The 18131-nt window shown below is 33.3% G+C and overlaps 1 protein-coding gene across 19 annotated transcripts in view; it reads left to right on the plus strand.

Annotated features, from left to right (window-relative positions):
- SNX13 (sorting nexin 13) overlaps positions 1-18131 on the plus strand; it is a 177517-nt gene that overhangs the window by 42087 nt on the left and 117299 nt on the right. For all 19 annotated transcript variants that reach the window (XM_077998037.1, XM_077998040.1, XM_077998038.1 and 16 more), the window contains 4 exons: positions 1537-1649; positions 5492-5594; positions 7281-7370; positions 8423-8544. In XM_077998037.1, the coding sequence (XP_077854163.1) occupies positions 1537-1649; positions 5492-5594; positions 7281-7370; positions 8423-8544 (428 nt within the window). The remainder of the gene's footprint in view (positions 1-1536; positions 1650-5491; positions 5595-7280; positions 7371-8422; positions 8545-18131) is intronic.

The raw sequence follows: 18131 nt of genomic DNA on the forward strand, positions 1-18131 counted from the left end.
TGATTCAGAGAGGAGAGAACATGGAGGCAGAGCAGAAACTTCATTAGCAGGCATTCTGTCCTTTGTTTAAAAGATAAAGTGACCAAGATGTGGAAAAAGGATAATAAAACACAAAAGAATAAGAGTTGTATAACTCTGAGAGACATAAAAGAAGATATGATTAAGTTGAAAATTACCATTTTGGGATAGGAAGACTCAGTATTATATGTCTCCCTAAATAAATCTTGTCCAGGATTTCTGTTCATTTGTCATCTAATCATTTAGAGTTGCTTAGACTAGCCCTATACAGTTGCTTTATTTTTCTCCATAGCACTTATCTCCACGTGATATAACTACATATTTGCTTAATTTTCTTTTTCCCCACTTTTGGAATGTAAACTTATGAAGCTGTGTGAACTTATGAGGGTATACTTGTGTTTCTCTCCTTACTAGAATATAGATTTATGAGGATATGTTTTATCCCTTGTGGTATCCCCACTACCTTAAGCTGTGCTTGTCACAAAGGAAGCAATGACTGGTGAGTGAATGAATGAATAAATAAAACCCTCCTTTCTCTCATAATCCACAGTGCTTACTGTCTGTTCTATAGTTTTTTGGTTGTTAATTTTGTTCAGTTTAGCATCTTATAATGCTTTCTATTATTTTCTTTTGGTTCAGTATCTAATTGTTTCATTCCTATAGGACATTCTTCTCCATGCTCCTTGATGGCATGAGTGGGACAAATGCTTCCTTTGTGTACTACCTCACAGTGCAAGGCCAGTGGATGTAGGAACTTGCTGAATTGAACACATGTATTTGTTCATAATGACTTAAATTGCCAAAATCCAGTTTGCCTTTAATAAAAGGCGTATTTTTTTATTGGCTGAAACAGTATAATTCTGTATGAAATAGGTTTTTTTAAAAATGTATGAATACTTTTTGGTGATGTTTTGTTGAGCTCATAGTAAATTTTGGTAACTGGAAGTTGGAACTTTTGTAATTATAATTGTATGAGTTTCTACACATAATTTGAGTAAAATAATACCACAATTTTCAATGAGATAAGAATTTCTTACCTTGAAATTTAAATTTCTAATAAAATGTCTCCTTATGCTGTACTTATATTGGAACCTAGTTTCAAGATGAAATATTAATTCTAAGTAAGTATAACTTTGTAGCCTACTTATCCTTTTATATATACGTTTGCAAATATAAATGTACAGATGTTTTTATACATACTTTGTTGTATTTCTCATGCCAGGATTTCATTTAACAGTTTGTGTAACTATTTCTGTTCCTTACCTTTGCATTACCACTAGGATATTTTTAAAAAGTAATTGCAGATGCTCTATAAATCTCTTTATACATATAAATTTTGCATATTGTTTTGTGGAGATAAATTTTCAAGTGTACACTTTACATTTTCAAAAGTTACTGAAATAATACCATAAATGTTTACAAGAAGAAATTTAGAACTGTGTTAAAGTTTTGTTGGTTCTTTTCTAATTCATGTGGAGAATTATTTACTTATTTACTTATATTTTTTCTTTATTTCAGACCAGTCTATCCATATGGGGATGGGGAAGCCTTGGCATTGTCCTTTTTCTGATAACCTTTGGACCCTTTGTAATATTTTATTTGACATTTTATATCCTCTGCTTTGTGGGTGGGTAAGTATACTCAATTACAATTTTATAATTCTTGTGTCATGTCTTGTTAAAATGGAAACAAATGACTATGAGAAATGGGAGTATGATTTATTTGTGAATGCCATTTTTAATAAATTGCTTTTACTAAAGTTAAAAAAATAAGGATACCCATAAAAATAAAAACAGTGATTGTCATTATTTGTATCATAAATATGGGTAGTCCTTCAATAATAGATGTCCATTTCCAAAGGTATGAACTTTTTTTTGGTGATAATGTGTAAAGTTTAAAAAATTTTTCAGATTCCTTTTGGTGTTGTTTCTCCTTTAAAGTTGAAATTTTCTTTTGCATTATGTTAATAATAATAAGTAAGTTAAAATGAGACTACACATGAAGTTTTACATTATAGAAATTGTGATTAGACTTCAGACAATAATGTTAATTTTTTCCTTTAATGAATGTTGTCATTTCGGTCTAGAAAATTCAAATACCTGATTTCACAGTTTTCTCTTCGTAGTTATTTGGTGTACGTTTATATTTTCCCTTAAGTTGATAAACCTTTACAAGAGAGGTTTCAGTCATAATTTATTGTAGCTTTGTATGCAGAGCGTTTGGTATCAGACATGAATTACAAGGAAATATTAGAAAATATATAGACAAGGGATGTTTGTTATTTAGACACTGTAACCAAAGTAGCTTAGTTGAAATGAGTATTTTGTTGTTAATGTGTTTGTATGTATGTTTATATGACATATTTATGTAATCAGTTGTGGAATGAACACTGATTTCATTCTGAAAAATCTTTTGAGACCCCAAATATTTGGAGGAGTTGTTTGAGCCTATAGGTTTAGAAGATTTAGCTGAATTGAATAGCTTATATAAACAGTAGCTTGAGAAACTATATCGGACACTGAAGGGTTAGCTTCGAAATATATCTGTCACTTTTTTGGGGATACAGATTTGATAGTCATGTTATGGTCTTTCTATAGGGAGCATATGCTTGAACAAGTGAGAATTTCTTTAATTGAGCAGCTATGTCAGAGACTCTCCATAAAACTATATTTTGTTAGATTTAGTATTTTTGTATCTATGGCCTAGATATAATACTGTGTACTGAAACATTTAAACTTATTTTAGCCATAATAGTCTGATAATGGAGTTCAGAGTATCTTTATTGATGATAAAGCTGATTGAAGATAATACAGATCTGCAGCCAAATGGGTTTCCTAATTACACTCCTCAGTCACAGTTAAGGCCACAGCATGGCTGAATAGCGACAAGGTTGCACCACTCCCTCTCAGAGTCAAGGCTGCATTTATTAATTGGAAAGGAAATTGTCTTGACTTTTTTTTTTTTTTTTGGAAAGGTAGAAATGTCTTCTAATTGCGCTAATTGTATTAGCCCTTGTAAGAGTGAAGGAAAAGGATTTCAGAGTATTTCCCAATACTTTGGCAAGGGAGGATATTGCAGCTTTATAGGCTAAGGTAGGAGCCCTTAGAAGGTAGATAAGTGAATAATTATTTCTTTTTTTACTCAACTGCTCCAAATAAGATTTAGGAAAAAGAGAAATCAGTTTATTAATTTTTTAAGTTTTAAAATCTTTAAAAATACCCAGATCCTGCACAAAGTTTATTCATTTTTCAAGTCATGAGAACCTTTGTTGTTCCTTTTTTAAATGTTGTAATTTATCAAGGAATAATTTCAAAAAATCTTTCAGATGCTTACAAAGTTCTGTAAAAATTTGAAGATAAGGTGGGATACTAGAGGATAATGGATACTAAAAAACTCTTTAGAGAAAATTAAGAGTCACATGGTAGGCCTGTGGAATCCTCTCTTGTTTTGTTTTGCTAATAAAACTTAAGTTTTTAAGTGCTGCAGTTTATTCTTCTGAAGTGTTGATAATGTCTCTATTTTGCTTATAGTCAAAGTTAACCGCTTATTTTTTAATATAAAGAATACTTTTGGAAAGAAAAATACATGGGGATTTTTCATTTTTGTTGTTGTAGGATACTTTCATCCCATTGCATTATGGTTATTTTGTGGCATTCTGTTATATTAGTTGGGTTATATAATTATTTCTTGCACCTAAATACAGTTTAAATTATTATTTAAACTTTACGGCTGAAGCTACTATTTAGGTTATTTTAAAATCACACTGCTCTTTATCTTGTCTTCCTATCGTCACACACTTGTAGGCAAAAGTTAATGTCTTATCAGTCTGTTTCTTGATGATGTTTTTAATAACACAGTGTTAATATAAACATTTTATTGTGTCTGTAAATATGCTTAATAACCAGGTAAAACTGAAATACAGGGCCAACTTGAATCTTAATAATAATACCAGATATAACACAGATAGATGAAATTTAGCAGTAATTCTGAGACCAGCCTTTTACAGACAACAAAAACAGAATTAATGACATAAACTGATTTGACTTTTTCCTTGTTCTCAACAAACATGGAAAGGTAGCCACAAAAATTGGAGGACTTTGAGAATCTTCCTTTCAGTAGTTGAGACTGATAATATTTAATGTCTTACTGTTCCCTTCCTGTCATTACAGTCTTTGAATCATTGTAACATTACTATAAGATCATTATAAGATTAAATGTTTTTTGATGGATTTCTAACACTTTGCTTTATTGGTAAATTTTAAATCTATGAAATATTGATAATATTTAATTAATACTTAGAGTGAAGCAGTTCAAAATCACCATTTATCTTCCTTGATCCTGTAATTATTTTTCAAAATAATTAACTTATTTTGGGATACATTTATATTTTAATTCCAGCCTTATTTTAAACAAATCATAGATTAGATTTTTTTTTCCCCCTAATGGCCTTTATTTTTATTCTGTATTCATACTGGCAAGTTGTAGTAATGTAATACCTCACCTTAATTGGTTAACAGAACTATAGAATTTGGTCATTTAGCTACATATTTAGATCTCATTTGCCTTTATCCATGGTTATTAGCTAGCATACTTGTTTAATAAGGGCTGATTTTCCTTTTTTTGTTTTTGAGACGGAGTCTTACTCTGTCGCTGGAGTGCAGTGGCGTGATCTTGGCTCACTGCAATCTCTGCCTCCTTGGTTCAAGCAATTCTCCTCTCTCAGCCTCCTGAGTAGCCCGGATTACAGGTGCGTGTCACCACGCCCAGCTAATTTTTGTATTTTTAGTAGAGACGGGGTTTCACCATGTTGGTCAGGATGGTCTCGATCTCCTGACCTCAGATGATTCACCTGCCTTGACCTCCCAAGGTGCTGGGATTACAGGCATGAGCCACTGTGCTCAGCCTGATTTTTCTTAATTTTGAAAAATGTCATTTAAGTTTTTTTTGTTTTCGAGACGGAGTCTTGCTCTGTCACCCAGGCTCGAGTGTAGTGGCGTGATCTCAGCTCACTGCAACCTCCACCTCCCGGGTTCAAGCGATTCTCCTGCCTCAGCCTCCCGAGTAGTGTGCCACCACCCTGGCTAATTTTTGTATTTTCAGTAGAGACAGAGTTTCACCATGTTGGTCAAACTGGTCTCGAACTCCTGACCTTGTGATCCGCCTGCCTTGGTCTCCCAAAGTGCTGGGATTACAGGCGCGAGCCACCACACCCGGCCTTGTCACAAGATTCTTTAGGAAGTATATTGGATTAAAACTTTAAAAAGTATTATTGTGTAATTCACAAAATGTTTATAGTTGTTTTAAACTTCAGAACCTAATACAATCTGTCAATTTCTTGCTTTGCCAAAGTCACAAATTGACTTTTTAGTAAATGATAAGCCATCTGTGAACTCTGAAAAACATACTTGGTAGTAGATTCATTAAATTATAAGAAAGTTTTGTTTTTATATTTGTGATTAAATTTTTTTTCTAGGGGTTTAGTGGTTACTCTCCTGTTTGGAAAAACAAACTCAGAGAAGTACCTAGAACAGTGTGAACACTCATTTCTTCCTCCAACATCAACTGGGGTTCCTAAGGTAAATAGTTTGAGGGAATATAAAACCTCAAAGTCCAGTTCTTTGCAATGATAATAATCATCTGTATATAGCGTGACAAATTTTCCTATAATTTACTAATGCTCACTGAAATTTATGTGAGATTGTCTAATTATACTTAGGAAATATATTTTAAAAGGCCATCTTAAAAACTTTCTTAGTGTTAGATTTATAAAGTGGGAATACAAACCTGAGAAAATGATAGAAATTGGTTAGTTTATTTTGCGTATTTTTCCTGCTGTCTTATCATAGTATTTTAAAGCATCATGCGTATGATTTGTAACAATGTCAATGAGTGTTCTGGTTTGAATGAAATAAATTGCAGAGGAACCAGAGGGAAAAAATGGATACTTTTCATTACTTTGAAAAATATAGCTTGTAATTAGATTATGCAGTATCTGAATTTTAATAATTCAGACCTAATTTTTATCTTCTTGGATGGTGCTATTTTTTTTTTTTTTAGTATCATACTCTATAAATAAAATTGGAATTGCGTAGGCTTCAGATTTGTAGTGTCTTCAATTCTTGTGGAATTGGGTTGGTTTCATTTTGTATGAAGAGAGGCAAATGGCCTGGAGTTGATGCTAATAACAACTTTCTTTACAGTTATTAACTTGTCTGTTACATGCTAAGGTGCAAGAGATGTAGAGGTAAATAATGTCCAATATTATTTTACATTAATAAAAGAATTTCACTCTATTCCATTGACTTTTATATTGATAAACAAATTTTTTAATACTTAAACTTTTTTATGATCTGAAACCTTTCTCTCCTTTAGGACTCATATTCATATGTATTTTTTTTTTACTTATAAGTCTTACAAAATTAACCTTTCCTTTTTTGAACCATTTCTTAGCTATTTATAGTGTACTTCAGTTGAGTGGTAGATAGAGAGGTTAGGAAATATTTTAAGAATTAAGATCCTTTACAGTAATAAATTATATTCAAGACTGGTTAAGTCTTTATAATCCATTTTTAATAGATAGTATAAAAACAGTGGTTTTTATTTTCTATTTCTAAAATATGATTTATAAGTATGTTTTATGAAAAAATTTCAGTGGTTTCATATTACAACTTGAAGCATGTATTTTTAATATAGATATCTATGTCTATATCTGTATCTATATTGTATATATTTATGGTTTGTTTTTTTTAAGAGTCTCCCACTGCCTTTAACCCAATTTTCAGGCCACTGATCTTTCTGAACACAAAAAACTAGAGAAATACATTTTCGTAAGTTGCCAAAAACTATCCCTAAATAAAATCTGTTTAAAAATTATTTTGCAGCTGGTATGCTGTTTTGGGCTGGGAAAGGGGAGGGGCAAGAGGGAGAGTGTCCAATAAAGACAGTTTGACTCACATGAAACACTAATTTTATAGTTGTAAAGTTTCATTGAAATATGGCAGCAGCATACCTGTACATTTGCAGTTTTCCCACATTCTAAATGTTTGCTGATTTAATTAAATTTTTGACGATAATCATTTTTTTGGGAGTGTCTAGTTTTGTTAACTTGAGAAATAGTGTTTGGCTTATAGTAGCACCTCAAATAGGTTATTTATTCACTTGAGGATAATGAAGGGATGTTACATTGAGTATTCAACTGGAATTAAACTAGAGAGATTTTAGATCAGAAAACTACTCAGTAAGATGTTTTGATTTCCTTTAAGTGCTTAGAAGAAATGAAACGGGAAGCCAGGACTATTAAGATTGATAGAAGATTGACGGGTGCCAATATAATTGATGAACCTCTCCAGCAAGTGAGTTTCAGTGTGTGGTATTTGAATTCTATATATTGTGTTCTAGGTATATTTCTAATGACGATACCAGGAAATACTTTTTGCTCTTTAAATAGTATCCTGGAATTTCTTTATGTTATCCTTGAATTTTATACTTGAAGATGCTTCGTTATTTATTAACTCCCTTCTAATGAGGTGGTTTACTTTATGTAAAAGCCTTTCGATTGAATTTGGATTTAGAAAAGAAGTTTTTATTGACATTTGATAGTGTTTCTTAAAATTTTACAGTTAAAGTGTTACTGTTTTGTTGATTAATAAGCTTAGTGGTGTGGTAAATCAGACTGTTTTTTTCCTACTTGTTACCTTTTAAAAATGGAAATGAAATATCTGATCTAAAAACATTAAAAAATTAGAGCTAGGTAAAAAGCTATGCCCCCTGAAATATTTTTCATTGATGTTTGATTATATGATTATAAAAATGTGTACTTTAGAATTTTAACATTATTATTACTAATATTTAGTTTATCTGGTTTGTAAAAATTATACATTGAATTGTATTATGTATTATTTATTGTCTAAATACTGTTGGCAGTATCAAAGATGTTAGTAGAAATAAGTGAACTCCTGTATAATTTTTATAATTAGACTGCAATGGATCCGATGATATAATTTTTAAAAAACCTTTTTTTTTTTTTTGGAATTCTCTATTATTTTACATCTCATTCCATTAAACTGATTGATATTATTTATTAGATTATAGCATGGAAAGTTTATTTTTTTTCTGCAAACTGTCTTTACCTGGATTTATATGGAACTTGGCCATATATAGTGTTTTAATTTTTTTTTTTTTAAATCTAGGCAGTAGGTAAGTTTGGATACCAGAATAATTTAAAAATGTTTGAAGTGGTTTTTAGTATGTTGATGTTTTTGTAATGAGGGCAGGTATTTACCACCATAAATTAATACATAGAGAGTAAATATAAATTGGCAGATACAGCATGCTTTTTTAGTTTACCACTGTAACTTTTTAAATCCTAAAATGTTGTAATTTTTTCCCAATATTTTTGTTACAGGTTATCCAGTTTTCCTTGAGAGATTATGTCCAGTATTGGTATTATACACTAAGCGATGATGAATCTTTTCTTCTTGAAATTAGGCAGACTCTTCAAAATGCGCTCATTCAGTTTGCTACTAGGTAAGGACATGGCATTGTATTTATGCAGAAAAATGTAGATGCATGGTTTGTACCACTAAGGAAAATAACTTTTAAGGGGAGGAATTGTTTATTAAAAGGTAAGTAGAACAGCAGATTATTATTGTGGGATAACTCCAGGATTTTAGAACTAGAGCTCTTAAAACCTTTACCCCAGATTTTAGGTTTTTACAGAATGTTTATTTTGATTAAGCACTGCATTCTGTTTGGTAGTTTTTTCTTTAGGGTCCAAATCAGTGACTTTTTAAATCTGTTACCCCACTTATTGATACTTTTCCCCCCGCTTTTCCCTAGACCCTCTGTTTTATGTGAGTGCTATGAAGATAGATTAGTTTCAGAGTAACTGCTCTTCTCCTTTTGCTATAACTCTTCTCCTAATTATGACACATATCAATTGGAAGTTCTCTTAGAGGGAGGAGAAGGGACCAAAGGAACATAAGTCAGTGGAGAATATTCAAGTTTATATTTTTCAGAAGAAAAGTTTATTTTGGTGAGTTTAAGGAACTTTTCTTGTCACATGTACTAAAATTCTTACTTTACAAACCAGCTGTATACTGCTTCCCATATGATGAAAGTATTTTGGCTTCTATTTTACTTAAACTGCTTGATTTTTTTTGATGGGAGGCTATTTCACACCTGTTTAAATTACGTTTACTTTCATTTTTATCATTGACGTCTAACTTTTTGAAAGCCTTTTAATGGGTAACATTATAGGAAAGGGAATACTTGTGTTCTAGAAATTATTTATTTTTGAAAGAAAGATTTTATGTTTAGATGAGTTTGTAGACTTCTTTTTTTTATTCCATTAAAATATGTTGCTACCATCACACACAAAGATTGCCCTGCTATGTATTTCCAGCTCATGCTGCCCTTTCAGGCCCTTTCCTCTATCTCCATTTGATTCTAAAGCTTTAGATTTGGAGTTGGCTAGAGGAAGGGCATGAGATGTGTTTCCCAACCTCATTGGGGAGCCTGGTACAAGGTTTATGGTTTGAACAATAATAGTTATAGAGATAGATTTGTACTTCTCCTCCCTCATGATTAGGAGTAAGCATTTGCAAAGGAGCTAGCCAGAATTACAGATGCAGACTCACTGTGGAACACAGAACATGTAATTGGTATAATCAAAGGAAGTCTGAACTTGAATGTAATCTCTTTTATTTCATGTGCACCATTATTGAGTGTTAGGTATTCTTTCAGATAATTCTTCTAAATATTTATTTATTGCTTTCTATAGTGACGCTATCCTGATGACTTTTTTTTTTCTTAGAAAGGGTGAGGATAAGAAGAATTCATTATTCTTGTGCCTGACTATTGGAAAATATATAAAAATGTGTAACGCATTTTAGAACTGGAAAGAGATTTGAGCTCTAGTAATTTGAAAACTTGAGTTTGCGTTCTAGCTCCACCTCTGGCTGTAGGACTGTGAGCAAGTGTCTTTAAACTCTGAACCTTGGTTTTTCTCATATGTAAAATAAGTGTAATAATAACTGCCCTGTTCTGTGTTCCTCTCAGGATAATTGTCAGGATCAAAATTCGTGTTATTCAGCTAATATTTTGGGCATACTTTGTACCAACCAGATGCTGGGGATACAGCAGTGAATAAAACAAAGTCCCTGCTCAGTGGAGTGAAATGAAATACCTGTGATAGTGTTTTGAAAATTGTGAAGGAATTTAGAAATTTAAGTTTTTATGCCATCCAACACCCATAATTTTACTGATGAGGAAGCTAAGGTCCAGAAAGGTAAAGTGGTTAGTCTAATGTTATCCAGTGAGTTAGAGTTAGAATCAAATTGTTCTTAAGTTTGGTATTTTTTCTCCCACCCAATTAAATATTTTATAATCTAGGTTATTTATCTTAGTTTCCTGCTCTTCTTTCCTATTATTGCAATACTTTCCCTATTTTTGATCCCCTGGTCACCTTTCTTTTCACTGTAGGTCTTAAGTTTTTTTTTCTTTTGAAAACATTCAGTGCTATCAAGCTTAATGAAAAAGCAAGGTTTTTTTGCATCCTACACTGATCTAAATTTATATCTTTGCTTGACCATTTACCTTAAGTTTCTGGCAAATTAAAACATTACAGATAATAACTACTTTAGAGGCTGCTTTTAGGCTAAAAAATGGTATCAAATAAAGTTCTTAGCATGCGATAAAACTCATTAATTGTTGGTTTGTTCCTTCTCTGTTAATTACTTTACTACATAGACTTTTTCTATTACTACGCAAATATATGACTTACTAGAGGCTCCATGACTTCCAGTACCAATATCAAGAAAATTAGTCTGTTTACAATCATTCATATACTTTAAAAACCTTATTCTGTGCTGTCTGCTGTATACTGTGAAGCATATGATAGCAGCAAAAATTATCACCTCTATTCTTTAACTTACAGTCCTTTATGGGGCCCACAACTGTGGAAAAAAACTTTTTTTTTTCCTCTCCAGTGGTTTCATAGGTTTGATTTTTTTAAAGGGCCATGAACTCAGAAAATGTTTAGAACCTATGATTTTTAGTGTTTGTATTTACTCATAAACTTTGAGAAACAATTAGAGAATGCCACTGTAAAATGAAGTGCTTAACTTTGAATAAAGATGGGAAGAAAATAATGTATGTTTTGAGTCCGAAGTTCTGGATTTGAACTTAGCTCTATTACTTGTTAAGCTCTTGGTCTTGAGTGGACAAAACACATATATTTTTGTCTGGAGATGATAACTTGTATCCCCTTATCAGGTGGTTGTTAGGATTAAATGACATCATGTGTGGGAGAGTACTCTGTAGTGATAACATCTTATTTAGTATTAGTACTTTTGTTATTCCAGTAACAGCTTGGGGAAGGAAACTTTCCTCCAGCACCCTTGAGTTCTCCTTCTCTGTGGAATTTGGGTGTGGATTAGACAGAAGCCTCAGGGGATGAATCCTAGATAACCCATGTATTTTTTATTCCCCCTTTAAATAAGATATTATAGTGTGATATTGACAGCTTTGGCCTGTGTCAGAAAATCTGTAATTCTGTCTACCATTAAGTTGTAGTGTATCTAAAAGAAAATTTTTAATATCTCTGTAAAATAGTAATACTAGTACTTGTAGCAAACTCAGAGTTGTAAGGGGAAAATGAGATGATGTGGGTGAAACATTTAGTAAAGTACTTACCAATCAATAAATGACATTTTTAGCAAATCAGTTGACTCTGTGCCTCTATAATCTGGTACATAGTAAGTGTTCAGTAAAATTAACTTCTCTGTTATTGTTGTTGCTGTTATGTTCCTAGGTTGTGTACACACATTCTTTGACCCTGTCTTAGCTATTTTTTTGTACAGCAAGGGAGGTAGAGAGGGCAAAATTAAGGCACATGAAACATGGAGAAATAAAACAATCATTTCTGTAGTATTGAGAGTGGTTTTTCATGTAGAGATAGAGTGAACTAGAGTAGCTGATGAAGACCTCAATGGAATTGAGAGCAAAACTGGTTTTCAAGAATGGGTTATTTGGATGGATAGAGAGGAAGGATATGTTAGGAAATAAGAATAGTATGAGCAAATTTCTAAGAAAGAAGATAAGGATAGTGTAGTAGAAAGTATACCAAGCAACCTTGTTGATCTTGAAAGTGAAATGTGGGTGGTATATCCCTCCATCTTTGTTCCTCTTAATCCAAGATTAGAGAAAGTTCATATATTTTTTGTTCTTTTTTTTTTTTTTTTTTTTTTGAGATAGAGTCTTGCTCTGCTGTCACCCAGGCTGGAGTGCAGTGGCACACTCACTGCAACCTCTGCATCCCAGGTTCAAGCAATTCTTCTGCCCCAGCCTCCTGAGTAGTTGGAATTACAAGCGCACGCTACCACACCCGACTAAGTTTTATATTTTTAGTAGAGATGGTGGGGTTTCACCATGTTGGTCAGGCTGGCCTTGAACTCCTGACCTCTGATCTACCTGCCTCAGCCTCCCAAAGTGCTGGGATTACAGGCGTGAGTCACTGCGCCCCACCCCCGCGCCAGGGAAAGTAGATATGTGCTAATGCCACTGTGTTCCTTCCTGAAAGATCTTCCCGTGGAGGGAGGAGGGATAGATACATAGGTTTCAGGATTCGCTGGCTGTGATACTAATGACATAGTATCACAGGGAATGATTGGTAAAACTTCAAGAACATATTCCCTATTTTCTTCTTTTACCTTTTGCCATAGAAATAATGAAAATAAATGGTATATCCCTACACTTGTTAAAAGGCAAACAAAACTCAAATAGTGGACATTTGCAACAAAATTTTGTCCTTTTTTTGTTTTACCATTTTATATTCTTTGCAATTTGAAATTTGGGTAAAAACTGACATTCCTCGGAAAGACAGTTATATTTATTACAGTATAGCAAAAATAATTAGAAACTAATTTAAAATTAGAAATTTTATCTAAATATTTAAAAGAAGGGGAAATGGTTAATGTTTTTTGTTTTTGTTTTGAGACAGACTCTCGTTCTGTCACCTCTTAGGCTGGAATGCAGTGGCACGATTTCTGCTCACTGCAGCTTCCGCCTCCCAGGTTCCAGCGATTCTCCTGTCTCAGATTCCTGAGTAGCTGGAATTGCAGGTGCACGCTGCCACGCCCGGCTAATTTTTGTATTTTAGTAGAGACGGGGTTTTACCATGTTGCCCAGGCTGATCTCGAGCTCCTGAGCTCAGGCAATCCACTGGCCTCAGCCTCCCAAAGTGCTGAGATTACAAGTGTGAGCCACCACGCCCAGCCTAATGTTTTTATAATCTATAGAATAGACCTGGGGTAATAGTTCATTATTAACTGATACAATTCACAAACTATACAGTTCAACCACTTAAAGTCAGTAGCTTTAGTTAAGAGTTGTACAACTTGCATCACAATCAATTTAAGAACATTTTAATGACTTCACAAAGAAACCTTATATCCATTGTCAGTCACTTCTGCGTTCCCCCACGCTTCTAGCTCTAGGTAACTACTAATCTTTTTTTTTTGTCTCTATGGATTTGCCTATTCTGAGCATTTTATATGAATGAAATAATATATATGGTCTTTTTTCCTGTTTCTTTTACTTAGCATTATGTTTTCAAGTTTCATTCATATTGTGGCATAAATTAGTGCTTATTCTTTTTTATTGCTGAGTAATATTCCATTGAACACATACCACATTTGTTTTTCATCAGTAAATGGGCATTTAGGTTGTTTCTACTCTTTGAATCATATGAATAATGCTACTATGAGTATTCATGTACAAGTTTTTGAGGGACAAATGTTTCCATTTCTCTTGGATATATACCTGGGAATATAATTTCTGGATTGTATGATCAGTCTTTTGAGGAACTGCAAACTTTTTCAAAGTGATTGTACTTTGTTACATTTCCACCAGCAGCATATGAAAGCTCCTCTTTGACCAACACTTAAGTTATTGTTGTCTGTCTTTTTGTCACCATCATAGTGAGTGTGAAGTAGTATTACATTATCGTTTTAATCTGCATTTCCCTGATAGCTAATGATATCAAGCATCTTTTCGTGTGCTTATTGGTCATTTGTATATTTTCTATAGATATGTGATTTGTTCTACAGATAGATGGTTTGTTTTCAATCATGTGTTTTCCAGTGTCTGAAAAATGAAATGTTCATAGACCCAGCGGAGGCATATTAAAATGTGTGGAAAAAATTAACATGGAAGTCACAAGTAGGGACTCTATCAACAATAATTTATTACGTATTTACTGTTCCATCATGTACAAACCATGATAGTAAGCATTTGTTTCCAGATAGTGACTGCCTATACAAAATTGTTATCTATAGTTGAAAAAACAGTTCTTAAGTTTTCATTCATAAGAACACAAAGAATAGAAAAGAAAAATGGCAAATAAATTAATTTTTAAAAAAGTCATAGTAGGTATCTTTATTACTGACAACCAGATGTTTCTGTTTCTGGCTGTAAAGTAATATATACCTATTTTGTAAAATGTAATTTTCTTCTTTAGATTTTCTGAATTAGCTATATTCAGCCATAGACCCACAATCCAAAGATCACTGTTAATGTTTTAGTATATTTCCTTTTAATGTCTTAGCTGTGCATACATGGTTACAATTTTTACATAGCTAAAAATCATACAGCATATGTTACTTCGTACAGTTTTGATTCTAGTATGTTTTCTATATATTTGTAATTCTTCTTATATATATTAATGGCTATAAAACTGTCTATTGCAGGAATCAGTAAACTTTTTCTCTAAAGACCCAAACAACTATTTTAGGATTTGTAGGCCACATCATTTCTGTCACAGTTAGTCAGTTCTGCCATTGTAGCACAAAAGCAGCTGTGGACAAAATGCAAATAAATGAGCATAACTGTCCAATAAAACTATATTTATAAAAACCAGCAGAGTACATGTCCTTTACAGGGACGTGGATGAAGCTGGAAACCGTCATTTTCAGCAAACTAACACAAGAACAGTGAACCAAACACTGCATGTTCTCACTCATGAGTGGGAGTTGAACAATGAGAACACGTGGACACAGGGAGGGGAACATCACACACCAGGACCTGTTGGGGGGTGGAGGGCAAGGGGAGGGAGAGCATTAGGATAAATACCTAATGTAGGTGACGGGTTGATGGGTGCAGCAAACCACCATGGCACGTGTATACCTATGTAACAAACCTGCACATTCTGCACATGTACCCCAGAATTAAAAGTATGTATTAAAAAAAAAAGCAGCAGCACACTCAATAATAAAATGACAAGTAACCTAATTAAAAAATGGGGAAAGAATTTGAATAGACATTTCTCTGTAGAAGAAATGTCCAGATGTTCTGAAGGACTTAGATCTTAGTTGTAATTTTATTAATACTCCTGTTTACTAAAATAGTTAACATCATGAGTTTAATTTTCTATACTTTATTACTTAAGAAGATGTGCACTTAGCCCCATGTTATTTTTTTTTCCTGTATTTTGTCTTAACTAAGGTGTTCACGTCTTGTTTTTTATACTGCTGAAATGATGACTATACTTTATGTGTGTACTTCTGTATAAACTTTTTACCATTTTCTGAGACCTAAGTCCTTCAGAACATCTGGATTTTGGAATCTCTTTGAAGCATTGAAACATAGGATATAGGACTGCACTTCTTAAGCAGTGTTATCGCTCACTAAATACCATTTCCCTTAATACAGTCATGTAAAGCTGCATGCCTAAGTTCGTTTCCACCAATTTTATGAATCAGGATGTTTTGTTTTCTTGTTAAGGTAGAGTAGAAAGAACACTGAACTGAAAGTTAAGAACCCTGTTTGTTTTTGTTTTTGTTTTTGAGACAGAGTTCGCCCTGTCGCCCAGGCTGGAGTACAGTGGCGCAATCTCAGCTCACTGCAACCTCCGCCCTTCCAGGAACCCTGTTTGTTTAACAAAACCTTGGTCTCACTGTGTCTCCTAGAATATGTAATTTAAATTCTGGCTCTGAAATTACAGGGAATTGTGATAGTGATTTGAGATCCCTTTCGGTTCTAAAATAGTAAGATTCTCTGGTCAGGTTGTTACTAATCTTGATTTCTTTTCAATCGTGTCTCCTCCCAAAACACACACTAACTTACTCCATCACACTCCACATTTTGAATGCCATTTGGGGAGTTATTTTTTTTAAGTATATAGGATTGCTAATTAGAGTTAATTTACTTTGGGATTAAAGTACTCTTCGTAGCTATTGTTTTATTAGTAGGTGTCTTTTCTTTTGTTTTTGTTTTTTTTGAGACGGAGTCTCGCTCTCGCCCAGGCTGGAGTGCAGTGGTGCAATCTCGGCTCACTGCAAGCTCCCCCTCGTTCATGCCATTCTCCTGCCTCAGCCTCCCGAGTAGCTGGGACCACAGGCGGCCGCCACCACACCCAGCTAATCTTTTTGTATTTTTAGTAGATACAGGATTGCACCATGTTAGCCAGCATAGTCTCCATCTCCTGACCTGGTGATCCACCTGCCTCGGCCTCCCAAAGTGCTGGGATTACAGGTGTTAGTAGGGGTCTTATAGTAGGATAACAAAATTTATTTAAACCTTTTAGTATATTTCTAAATGATCAGAAAGAATGCTTGATTCTAAACATAAAATACGTTTACTAATCTTTTCTCGATTAAAACACTTGTATCAATGAAATAAAAAGTTTTTGTACAACTAGACTATTGCTGTTATTTATAGAATGCTGAAAACAATAAATCTGTAGTGTTATGAGTTTAATATTTTTTTAAGTTTTCTGAGGTGTAAGTTCTCCCACCACATTCAGTTTTAAGCTATCAGCATGAAGTCACTGAACATGGAAATAGGAAGAGATGTACATAATTGTTTGCCTACTGCAGCTCACAGTTGGAGAGGATACAGCTAAGTGAAGAGGGGGCAGAGGCAGATTTGTAAACCTGAAGTAATGAGATGTATTTCCTTGTGTGTTTGCTAATTTAACTCCTATGGAAGAATTCTTCATTTATTTTTGAGGACTCTGGTAGGGGGTAATCATACATTTACTGTAAGTTCAGGAATGTTTGTGAAGAAGGTCAAGTTAGTTTCATTATTTTAATCAATACTGACAACTAAATCCTTAAAGTGGATGATAAAAGGGTAAAAAAGGGGACTCTAGAGAGATGATTATGGTTAACACGTAGTATTTATGACTGAATTGACGTAGGGGGGATTGATTTAGTGGATTCAAAATGAAGCTTACAATTCTGTGCCTTTACAATTTTACCCAAATTCAATTTCAGGCTGAGTTTTTGACACTGTACAACAAAGTAGTTCTTCAAGGACTCTGAAGGATGGAAACAAGTAAAGGATTATGTACTTAAAGTAAAGAGTAGTATATCCTTTCTAATAGTGAATTAAGAGGGGAAGTTAGTATCTGATTCAGAGGCTCAAAGGAGAAGGAATTTTTTTCTTTCACAGATAAGCCACTCAGTTGCTGTCTCTCAACAAAAAAAAGTCTGTGAGTCAGTTGATCAAAAGGCCCTCCAATAGAGTAAAACTTTTCCCAAAATCTGCTCAAAGTTACTTGTCAAAAATCTACCCAGAAAAACTAGGAATTCTATTTTAATGATTTTTCAAAAATTTCTGTTTTTTACATAGAAGATAAAGACCTTTTGTAGAAGATTAATACATATTATTATAATTTTATGTGATTGGTTATTATATTGACCTTATTAACGTACCTTTAAAAAAGCCAAGTCTTAACATGCATGTGTGTGTTTGTGTGTGTATGTATATATGTATATACCTCTTCCCTTGAGATTCCTTTCAGTTCTAAAATACTAAGATTCTGTGGACCTCTCTGTCTGTGTGTGTGTGTGTGTGTATGTGTGTATGTATGTGTGTATGTGTACATATATATAGTGTCTATATGTATACCTGCACATGTAGTATATAGTACACTCTGTCATTCTTACAGTTTTTAAAAAAGGTCTTCATAGTCATTTCTCTGAAAAACTAATGTAGCATCAGGAGCATACCATTTATTATAGGATTATTTTCTGTGGAAAAAGCAGCTTTTACTTTTATCATTTTGACATAAGGCACGTTTTCCAGGAAAGTATTCTGCCATGAATATGAAG

Source organism: Macaca mulatta, chromosome 3 (genome assembly GCF_049350105.2).
Source record: "Macaca mulatta isolate MMU2019108-1 chromosome 3, T2T-MMU8v2.0, whole genome shotgun sequence".
Lineage (NCBI taxonomy): Eukaryota > Metazoa > Chordata > Mammalia > Primates > Cercopithecidae > Macaca > Macaca mulatta.